This window comes from Papilio polytes, unplaced genomic scaffold (genome assembly GCF_000836215.1).
Source record: "Papilio polytes unplaced genomic scaffold, Ppol_1.0 DF824213.1, whole genome shotgun sequence".
Taxonomy (NCBI): Eukaryota; Metazoa; Arthropoda; class Insecta; order Lepidoptera; family Papilionidae; genus Papilio; species Papilio polytes.
The window spans coordinates 44600-56680 of record NW_013524991.1 but is presented as its reverse complement, the minus strand read 5'-3'; the positions used below and the strand labels follow the sequence as shown (position 1 = coordinate 56680).

At 39.0% G+C, this 12081-nt stretch overlaps 2 protein-coding genes across 3 annotated transcripts in view; both read left to right on the top strand.

The window, feature by feature from the left end:
* Positions 1 to 2332, top strand: part of LOC106110618 (ubiquitin thioesterase trabid) — a 7213-nt gene extending 4881 nt beyond the window's left edge. Inside the window, exon 7 of the mRNA XM_013292502.1 lies at positions 2234 to 2332. Within this exon, the coding sequence (XP_013147956.1) occupies positions 2234 to 2332 (99 nt within the window). The remainder of the gene's footprint in view (positions 1 to 2233) is intronic.
* Positions 2333 to 2574: 242 nt separating this feature from the next.
* Positions 2575 to 12081, top strand: part of LOC106110640 (actin-binding LIM protein 2-like) — a 33485-nt gene continuing 23978 nt past the window's right edge. Inside the window, exon 1 of one of the 2 annotated variants that reach the window (XM_013292528.1) lies at positions 2575 to 2828. In XM_013292528.1, the coding sequence (XP_013147982.1) occupies positions 2825 to 2828 (4 nt within the window). In that variant the 5' untranslated portion in view covers positions 2575 to 2824. Of the gene's footprint in view, positions 2829 to 10508; positions 10933 to 12081 lie in introns of those variants that run through there. The other variant, XM_013292527.1, reaches the window with a different exon arrangement.

Below are 12081 nucleotides of genomic sequence, written 5' to 3'. Positions count from 1 at the left end.
CCCCGCCTCACCACCTCGCACCACCTCACACCGCCACATCACCACCTCACACCGCCACATCACCACCTCACACCACCTCACAGCCTCACACCAGGTGTCGCTCCACATGCAACTGTCCAAATCATAGTCCAACCTTTTGTCAATTAACTTATAGTTTATTTTTAACCGCTGAATAGTACGTGTGGACACGCGACAGCCGCTCTGTCGCTCTGTCGCTCTGTCGGTCTGTCGGTCTGTCGGTCCGTCGCCGCGCTGTTAATATCTATATTGACAAAATTCTAACATGTAAATATGTCGCTTTCCAAACTCCAGCGGAATATCCTGCGCATGTTACATACTATGTAACTTGTAACTGTCCACGGTTTTGTTTTTATACATTTTAAAACAAACGAGTAAAACTTCAATTTTATATGAAATTATGAAAAATTAAATACACTGCACTCTAAAGGAATGTATTTATTTAACGATATGTATTAAAAATTTTCAAAATAAAGAAATGTACAAGTAGGCAGACTGGCCACTATACGTAACAAATACATTTTTTGAAATTTCAATTCTCTTTTTACGTTGTTTACAATGAAAATATGAAATCGTTATCAAATCATCAAGCCGTATGCGATTTATTGAAATTTATGTAATGAGTAGAGCAATAAATATTGTCTTAATAATAAAATAACACAATGTTGTAATATTAAATACTATACTCGTTCCTTGTTCAAATGTTAAATCGTTTGAAGTAATATTATCTGTTAATATTTTTACCACTGTACTTACCTTTAACACGCTGTCCTCCATATCATTGTCATTATTTTCAACTCATATAAAAATATAAATACATAGATTTATTTCCATTAACATAGGATTAACACAAAGTTGAATTTAAAAAGCAAAACAAATGGCAGGCTTAAACTTTAATAATTTAGATTTAACTTGTTTCGATAAAGCAGCTTAATAGTTAGAGTATGTCGGCGGCGGGCGACACGCCGCATGCGACATGCTTGTGGTACATTATAGAACGTAATTGTATAAGAGTTAGTAACTGTATCACACTGCAATCCGTGTGTCATTTAACTGAAGTGTTTTCCACGCCTCTCGGATATCAAACTACCGCCTTACCGCTTTATAACGAGCTACAGAAAAAATCCGGCTCGACGGACCAACATTATGCGTGCTCGTGTATTTATCAAACTGCGTATTACATTTAGTGACATCTAATAAATAATTAAGTCGTCTAATTACTTGCTTCTATTTGGTAAATACTAAAAAAACGTTTGTATTGTTAGGTTTTTGTGAGGTTTCCACTTGTTAATCATTTATATTCCACTGTCTTAAATTAAACGGAGTGCATTTGAAATAAACTAAAAAATGATAAAAGCAAAGGATACAAAGATTCTATAAGGAAGATAAAAAATATTTTACGACATTGTACAGAGAGTTTAAGGTTCTTATATTTATTCTAATTCGGTTTTAAATGTAAATAGGAGGGTATATTGCGTCATTCGTAGTTATGTAGCCTTGTTTGTTTGCCTTCTCGGTTAGGAAAATTATATTTCGCTGATGACGGAGTGTGCGGCAGTCGACTAGTGCGGAGATGAGGCGCTTCTTTCTCCCTAACTTAACACACCACGATTCTGTTACCGTGCATTCTAAATATTCCTTTCGGCTCGTAAATTGAAATATTTCCTCACTAGTCTACGTCGTATTGAGTTAACCGCTACGGGTGTGCTCAGATTTATATTTCATCGGTCCATAGAATTATAACGGCTTGGTGCAAAACTAGGCTATAGGCCGACTAAATATTTAAAGCTTTGTTGAACTTTGCCTGCCGTTTGTGTGGCAACCCGCATGTTATTCTACATTCTGTGAGGCCCCCTCCTGCTACCTAACTGTTCATTTAAATTACTTCGGTAACGTATTTTTATTCAAAATACTGAAAAGTTAATTTGTTTTCAAGTAGTTATAAAATTGTACATAAGTTTCTGGGTTGGCATTCGAGCTAGATTTACTTTTTTTTTGTTTAACAAAACACGTACAATTTAATTTAAAATTACAAATCTGTAATGCATACAAATTAAATCAATAAATAAAGCACTTATTTTATGAAGCGTTCGTTATTTGTATTGTTTTATTTAAGTAAAACCCCTTACCCCTATTTAATGCAGATATGGTATGTCTAGAAACGTCAGAAAAAAAAATTTGAATAATTGAATAACATATAATTGTGGTTTCCTAGAGATGTGGACGTAGAGCGCGTGGCAGGCAGAAACTTAGATGGCTAGATGACGTCGAACGCGATTTTAAGAACATCAGCGTCAAGGACAAAGTTTACTAGACCAGACCTTAGGCCCACCCGCGGCTGTAGTGCCTCAAATGATGATGAGAGATGAAGTGAAAACTTAATTTTTTTTTAGTACAATTATTAGCAGCAAAAATTCGTTGATATTATGCGGTTGGTGATACCGTAATTATTACATTAAAAATAGATATGTATCAAGAGCGTGATCACACTTTTTATCAATGTTGAGTTCGATTGGGACGAGTCGCTCCGATCCGAAGATAATAACGGAACGCATTCGAACGGAGCGTAGCTAGGAACGCACGCGCGCTTTCTGACAGCAGCTGGCGCGCCTCGCTGACAAAGTGGTGCCGCTGTTCGTCAGATTTCCTGTAAAAATAATATTTTATGCGATATTTATGAGTATAAGCCCAGCTTATTTCGGTACAAGTCAGTGCTAGTGTGCGCCAAGGTGTAGTTTGTGATGAAGGAAAAGAAATATCTCTAGTGAGAGGATTATTCGATCGGCGGAACAAACGAACAAACAAAATGGGTAAGTACACCGGCTGTTTGCTTTTTACAAGGTTTTTTGTGTAATATTTTACACAGTATTGTGAACTTGTACAGAACTATAGGTAATGATATAGCTGTACACAAGCTTGCGATCTCATTGATTTCTAATTAGAAATATAGGGCAGTAACACCGCCTTGTTGTGGTGAAAATATTGATTTTTCTCATGCGTCCCTATTTCGACAGTTAGGTTAAAATTCCTTGAAAAAGTTTGGTGCTGTCGTTCTAACAGAGAAAACTAGTCAAACTAATTCGGCTAATGGTAAAAATCCATTCGGTTTTTGGCAAATTATATGGAATCTCATTAAAGTGCCGTAGTTAATGTCTTTATCAATGCTTAAAATATAAAAGTTTGGTATTGAGTAGGTATCAACAGGCGTTACATGAGCGGCCGCTAATCGTCTTGTCCTTGCGGCGGGCGCGAGCGCGAGCCGCAAGTCACGGGGAAGCTAATTCTTTTGCTTATCACTTCTTTTTGCTTTCGTTTGTTCTTTATATTTGTTTCGTCACGTCTGATAACATCCTGAATATTTTATCATACATCTGATATGCAGCTACATCTATATTTCGATGTGAAACATGAAAAGAAAATTATCTCTTCCAAATGTAATGTAAAGAATTAAAAATGTGTGTACAACCCTACAGTTATATATTTACATATCTTATGTTAATAAAATGAAATGAAGATTTTACAACTTGTTATCCCTCTGCATTTAAACTCTGTACCTAATATAGTAAGTGTAGGTACATTCCAAATGTAGGATATTGTACATATTCAATGTTCAGTTAAGCTCATTTATTATTCACAAGTATTGAGGTAAAGAGGCACAATGAGTCACGCTTAGCCTGTGGCCTGCGGGCAGCGCACATAGCACACAATACTCTGTTACATGACAAATGTGTAAATATAACTGCCGCTCCATTGCTGATCACAATTAGCTAGATTTTTCAACATGTTTACACAAAAATACTTGAAATACTTGAACTCTAAATGTAATAATCTATAATTTGTACACATATATGGTAATGTTGAAATTACACAGAAACAATATTTTTTTTATTGAACATGGTTTGCTGCCAAACGCTAATAAGATAGAATTAGCTAATTGTTCCGTAGAGGTGCCGCAGGGAATGTTATCACGGCTGAATTTTTATTATAAAGAAGTCAAACAATCATCTTTACATTAACTACAACAGTAAAAAATGAAATGTAAGCTTAAGAGTAGTTTTTGCAGACAAATCTGCAAGTCGCTATTATTACACAGTTTTCTTATTAGACTTTTTATATGGTTTTGTATAATTTTATTTGCTTTAATGTCCATTTTTTATTTAAATCATCCCATACAAATAACTATTTAAATTTGATCAAAATAAAGCTACTCTACTCTTAAAACTTTCTTATAAGACTATGTACTACATATTTACAACTGAGTCTATTTATATTATTCTTATGTAGACTATCTCTACTGTCCCATCTGATGTACACCTAGTTCTAGAAGCTAAGTAAAATTAGTAGGAAAGAATATTGATATAAATACATTTGATTGGCTAACATTATACAACACAAAAATTTTTGAAACAAGTTGTTTGGTTTTAATTGACGGATGACCTTGTAGCACAGCTAATGTGGAGACAAAGGTGCGGTTTACGGTCTGCAACTGCAAACTGCTTGAAGGAGCGCCGCTGCCACGGCGATGACGAAGTAGGTCGGTACGCGCTAATCGATGCAAATGCGTTCAGCCTCCGTTGCCTGCAAACACTACTCTCATACCTCTTAATAACGCATAAACGTAACTAATATGTAATTCTGTCCACAATTAAATCCGTTGATTATTCTTAAATAATCTTCATTTCTAAGTAGTGTTAAGCTTGACTATAAAAATCGAAAATGACATCAATGGCGTTTTTATATAACATATAAAAGAAGTTAAAAAGTTTAGATAAATCTAATTCCTGGGCTGTATTGCTTAAATAAAGTAGAATAGACGGCGTGCTGCAGGCGAATGGCGGCTCGTTACGTCGACAGGGCGCACGTGGCCCGGCTGCGATATACCCGCTCCGAATCTAATCAATGCTATATGCAACTTAAATACTATGTCCATGCCGTAAACATTAAAGTAAATACTCATGGAAGTGACGGCGTTCTACTACGATTCCTTTCCAGATAGGACCAGTCACACTTCATCGCGTTTTAAGTTAACACAAGCCATATAATGATTGCTATTTTTATATCTATTTCACCAATACAGGGTGTTTTTATGGCGAGGATAACATGACCGGCTGCAGAGCAACTGTAGACGTGCAGTCTACTGAGCCCGGCTCATTGCGCTATGGCGCAGAAGGAAGCGATCGGGACGTTTTATTTTTGTTTGCATCATTTTATAAGCAAGAAAGTAATAAAATTCCCGCGCACCAGCTGCGCCTGCTCACCACTGTTATAGGTTAAAGAACTTCAGAGTTCCCTTTTATTGCGTCTCGAGTTTAAAAACAAAAATGTCAACTGAATAAACAATAGATTTGTATTAAGCCTTATTAGGCTTCTGGTCTGACTTAATCTAAATGCTTTTTATATTTAACCGAAGATTAATTTAGTTTAGATAATTAGACAATGGGTAGAAAAATCTCAATTAAGTTTGCAATTTTGTCTCGCAGTCTTTTTGCGTTATCGGTTACTAAACGCCGCCACTACCCCATTTAGTGGGACAGTCAACACTCGCCGCCTCTTGACTCACATAATGGAGGGCACTCTGCGGGGGCGCGCGTGCCCATCTCGCCACTTGCCATCATTCCCCATATTGCTTTTCTTTTGACTGCAATCCTTTCAAATTCACGTGTGGTCTCTTGGAATATTAAACATAGGACCTATAAAACTTGTTTGAGCATTATATCCTTTGTCTCTACTTTATTTTGTGAATCTGAATTTTAATCGATACTTTATGTTGTCGATATGTAAGTTACGAGCACTTCACTAGAGTTGCAGCGGCAACGCAGGGCATTGTTTGAAGTCGACCGGGTTGGGCAATCGCGCCGGCGGCAGTGCCACCGGCCCAACAATTATGCTGAAACACAAAACGTGCTCCAGCCGCGTCAAAAGCTTTTGAAAACAAATAAAATGCGATTGGCCTTACAAAGGCAATTGCAGTATTTTTTTTTCTATCAAATGGTGGGAATTATTTATTATTATTATTATTATTACTATACAATATATATTATTTAGAAAGTTGTACAGATGAAGAAATAGATTCTTAATAACGTTGCTATCAGTATCAAAATAGAGTGTTATTATTCCTATGACGTTTAAAATGTTAACATGCATTTTCCGTTTTCGCTAAAACTGTTCACTTACCTACATTTCACAAGTAGGGTGTCGTCTACACTGGAATTAAAACAACATGACGTTTCCTGTGCAAGGTGTCGACTGTTCTCCCTCATTATAAGTGCTTTGGTCACGGCACGGCGGTTGGTCACATACGACAGGGGTCGTAACGTACTATCTAGACGACAGAGGAGAAGTGTTATTTGATTAAATTATTGTGATAAAGGTAGAGGTATCTAAAGGGTGCGGAATCTATGAACAGATGCTTTTGTCTGCGGAGGATGAGTCAATCGACGCGCACTGAACTTAAAGTGGGTGAAGGCGAGCCGCCAACCGATATTCGTAAATCGACACATCGACTCTAACGTCAATTAGGACAAAATGCTGATATAAATAGTAATATAATACGATATTAATTTTTACTTTTTCCTTTTGCAAGACTTCTCCCCCCCCCCTACGCTGTCCCCCTACGACATGGGCTCGCAACTAACAAATTTTGAATGTTTAATAACGTGTGTACAAGAGCGTGTCGGCTTGCGGTCGGCGGGAGGCATACATTGCGCAAGCCGATGCATTATGTCATCGCTTGTAGCCTTTGTATCGAGATATTCGGCTTTCCATGACCCTTTTTCGGTTTTTGTTTTTTATTGTACGACCCTGGCCTAATGAGGCTCATGAGTGTTGTCGAGTGGTGGCTGAAGCAGGCAACTTGTGGCCGACTTGAGTGTGATTGCTTTCCGTCCGTACGTTCGTACCTCTTTTGTACCTACTTCACGCAGGATAAGCGATTTCGCTAAATAGCTCTTTGTCAGTTACTCAGTTAACTGACTGCGTTAAATAGTAGTTATTAGTTATCTATACACATTAGAAAGTGCTCAGCCACCGCTCGCTTTCCAATCGGCCGGACTTCCCGTTTCAATTGAGCCATTCGATACTATAATATCGATAATTATAACGTCCCTAGAGGAAAGAAAATGTCTTAATTCCACATATATGGAAACTAGTGTTAGTTAGTGTTGCTCCCGCTGCGCCATCTACCGACATAATCGAGTAGTACCTACAATATCGTTCCGCTTGGAACCCTATACCCGGACGTGTCCACTCGGCGCGCTGGCAATTGATACCGGGGGAAATGTTCTGCGCGGAGCGATGGCTCGGAACAGCTACACGAATAGAAACTATGAAAGCGCACAGCTTCCACGATAAGTTAATTAACGACCAAAAGCACAATTGTAAAAATATATGCCGCAAATATATAACTATATTAGTTGTCTGTGTAAGCAGTGAGTAGGGAGATAAATGAGACGCAATTCTGCGAACTAAGGTCGCGCGTACCTAATTGAATTGTAGATAACAGCGGCTGCAGGCCGGGGCCGGCTGGGATTCGTATATATTTAAACCAGTAATTTTTAAATGAATTGAATGTTATTGAAGTAAGAACGGTGCATTGTATTGAGATGGTGAGTCGCTATCGGCCGCAACGAGCGCGATTAGATAACGCTCCTGTACACGACCGTTACTTATACATTGCGAATTCATTCTCATTTCATACAATGTTGCATTAATTGCTCTTTTTTCGATCTCGAACCATTTTTGCTTATTCTCAGTTGTTGTAATAGATATTTGGTTCAAATGTGTCGGATTTAAAAATCGCAATTGCCCCAAACTTTATAATCTTACTTTAGATCTTCTTTCGTCTTAAAAGAGCGACCAAATAAATTTTGTTTGATACAAAGTAAAATCGATATATTTTTCTTATCGAATCAAGGATCCAATATTGAATTTGGTCGTTACAGGTCATGTTCACTGGTTCAGTCGGCCGATGCGATTGTTTGAAGTGGCATCGCGTACCTCGCCTATACTTGTACATTCCATTTGGAGTGGACGTTGTTACTGCACAGCGCGAGATAAGCACGACCTAGTCCCCGATACTACACCGTGTACACGACATCTCGTGTTCATGAATATAATTCTGCAGGTGCTAAATATTATCATTAGGATCGTTTTCCTCATCATATATTGAAGGAAACTGATGGAATTATCACACTAGATGGCTGCTAATCAATTGTGTTGTATTATAAATATGAAAAAGATACGTTAGAGCGGAGTTCAGTTGAGTGAGCAGTAGGAATGTTCGACCGCCTTGCCTCTATAATTAGCATTTGCCTGCGAGATGGCGCCCCTCGTCTGCACATAGCCTACACATAGCTAGTTAGCTCTGTACTAGTCTATATCTATATAGTATTGTACTCTGGTACACATGGTTTATACTATCTAGAGACTGAGACTACAATCGTTTCGTCGGTCGACCCAACTAGCAGTTTGTTAAAGTAGAGTCTTCTATTTATCTATTCGCGTTTTAACTTTATAATTTCATCCAATATTAATACATATCTGTTACTGAGTCTATCTGGGAACTCGTTTGTTGGAGGTCAAAATTAATTTGGGTCCCTACGTCAGCGGAGTAAATACATAAGTAAGAAGCCATTGAATTAAAACTTTTTTGTTAAATAGCATTGAGGCAAATTAAACGTGCAGAGTAAAGCAATAGTTACATCATTTAGTGCCCCGGTAGTTGAGGCTACATTACAAGCAGGGCCGAGGGAAAGTGCTTACGTAAGGACAAGGGCTGGCAGCTTGTTTATTGAAGGTAATTTCTTGTTGTTATCAACGATAGGTTAGCCAGCAGTTTCTGTATTCAACAATAATCATTTTTTGTTGCATTCGCACAGTCAAAAATAATTATTCGAATGATAATTTCACCAACAAATACGTGACATAATGTCAGTTTAATTTTATAGATTATTATTATTTTTTATAATATAAGGTGGCAAACGAGCAATCGGCCACCCGAATCCGCCAAAATGGCGAAGCGACCGCTGCCCATAGACATCCGCAATTGTAGATGCGTTGCCTACCCTTATACGACGGAGGAGAAGACGCACATAAAGAGGATATTACCCCTTCCTATACACCTCCTTTACCGTCAAATCCACTTCCCGTTCCCATCCTCTCATTATAAGAAGAGGGCGATAAAGAGAAAGGGACTTAAATTAGGTCTCCGGCACCACACTCATCAGACGAAACACGGAATTGTTTCCATTTCGCGCCTGTCTTCTGTGTGGTCGTGGTATTAGAACGGGCGTGCCGGCCCTGCAGTGCTAAGATGTTAAAGCGGGCACTACCACTGTGAAATTGATTATCGTGTGGTTTGAAACTGGGTGGATGAAACTTTATCCTCTTTAGAATTTGCATATACGGCACGATTGACGTCAATCTACTGACATATCAAACATTAGTTTTACTTTTTGTGTGTTTAGCCAAACTCTTTTCCTATATTTTAAGCATATTGTGTTATATTCCTTGGTTCAATCTGCAATCAAATCTGCTACTGCAAACTTGCCTTTATGTCGGGTGCTCGGATGTTGTCGCGGTATGCACGACTAATTCAATAGTTAAATGTGTAACGAGAGTCCCGTTCATTGGGGAAATGTTCGTCGACAGCCAACAAGTATACTACTTTTTTAAATTTTACTGCTAATGCGTTTATCATAAATAATTAGGACCATTTGTTTGGAATAGATACAAATGCACACTAGTTTCTTCTACTCTATACTTTGCTCTTAACACTTACAGTTACAATGATCTAGCAATGTTCTTAACCTCGTGGAATCTTTATAATGTTGTGTATAGTGCGTCGGGATAGCTATCGCCAGTCAGTCCTGACTTGTAAAGTCTCAGTGGTCGGTCAGATCATATGGCAGGTTCCCAGCGTCGCGGTCCGCTGCGCGCGCGCAGGAAACGTGCATTTTATCGCCGTCTTTCTTTTCTTACTGGCGACCCGATTTTTGTGTCTGCATCTTTCGCAACTTCAGGTTTGACGAAGCGATGTCTCGCTGGTTTTTTGTTTAACTTCACGTAATCCCCCGACGACTTTTGAGTCACGTTATCAAGACAGGTTTTCCGCCTGTTTAATAATTCGTTAATGTGTAACATTAGAGTTTAAATAAGATAGAGCGGGCTCATCAAATGTTGCAGAGCCTGCTAATCACTACCATTATGTAATCCTATTTCTTGTATAATTATTGTTCTGTCTCCTGTCACGCCGGCGCGCCGACCTTGATATCACATTCGCCAATAAACCATCAGTCGCCACGACCTTGGCACCGAAACCGCTCACACCTTGGGACTGGCCGGAGGCTGCGTCTTAGTCATCACATGTGAAAAGCTCTCATGGGTTCAACGGCCATAAATCGTCCTCTGATTCCATACTACCATACACTATAGGAAGCGAATCTTATTTATAGAGCGGGGTGGGGCGCGTGGCGCGCGCGCCGTCCAGTACCGCTCGAGCGCTCGCCGCACACGCACGTTTGCACCGCGCCGCCTCAGTGACAGTGATCCTACCGCTACTTTAGATAATCGAATCGGTCGCGGTCCTTGTTGGTGATAAAGTATCGGCTCGGGTCGATCCGCGTCGTATCGACTCTCTTTCCCGACGATACACCAAGAGTGCATTACCGAAGGAGAGTTACCGTCGCGACTAGTGCAGTGACGGTACCGAGATGAGGCCCAAGGATGAGACGGACACGAAGCTCCAGACGGGGACCTTCATCCTCTCTGAGAAAATTGACGACACCAAGACGAAGAAAAGCGAGAAGGAAATCAAGAAGGAGATGAAGCGACTCGAGAAGGAGAAGCAGGAGCGAGAGAAAAGGGAAAAGAAGGCGCGGGAAAAGGAAAAGGAGCGCGAGAAACAAGCAAAGAAAGGTCAGCATACGTTCAAGAGAAATAGCAATTTGTTTTACCGGCCTAGGAGCCAGCGTCACGGCTCACGGCACTAAACTTGTTGTTATTTAGTGGTCTCGCGACTATTGTTGTGAGGTTACGTCATTAACACCGTGGCCTTGGCGGCGCATTAGTTATCCGTTTCCCGGCGATTCCGCGGCTATTTGAGCGTTATCGCGCTCACAGATAACGTCCGCTCATTATATTTTACTTTTCTTTATTGGCCGAGTTAAGTCATCGCCTATTTGGTCGTCGAATATGCGGGGAGGTGCGAATCGTGTGGGACTGGTTTTAATCGAACAAAGCAGCCGTACCAGTAAATTCGCTTGGACGTAGAGTTGCGTTTTGCTCACTGCATTTACTACACTCCCAACTCCTTGTACTTTACATTCATGTTATAATGACGAAGCATCTTATCGTTATTTTTGTAATATTAAAAACATACGTCGTCTCAGAGATTTCGTCAAGAGGCTATTGTAAATTTGTATTCTACAGCGTATTGATTTAACCAACAATTAACGCATCATACGTATCTAAAGAAGAAATATGTATCTTCTAAAGTTTTAGTTAATGAATTATAAAACGAGTCTGCGTTAATGTAATTGATCTAGTTGTTTCGTTGTGGCAACTTATTTAGGTTTCATGTCGTGTTCGAGTTCGCTTTGCGAGTCAATTACCTGCGCTGTTCTCTCGAATTAAATTCGTCAAATGTTTTAAAATATTTGTCGCGTTGGTTCTTTGGCACCGATTCTTTATACAACAACACTTCTCTGAAATCGTTCACATCAGTTTGTTTCATTTGTAAAACTTATTTACTTCTTTTCCTCTTTAAAATTCATCTTAAACGCTCTTAAAACTTTCTTATATGCTACATTTCCCTTGCAACAATTCGCTTGGTTATTTAAACAACATAAATAAAATATTATTGATTGTTGCGCATTGTACAACTTCTTCGATTATGGTACTATATTTTATTAAAACGGTCTTCTAATAACACTTTTTGTTCGTATACATTTCGTTAGTTGTCACTGCCATTTTTTTTTATAACTGTCGCCTCAGAATTTTTTTTGGGCTTATAACAAACATGAAGTCGCACATCCTTTTAGTTATTCCCCTCCGGCTTACTTAGCT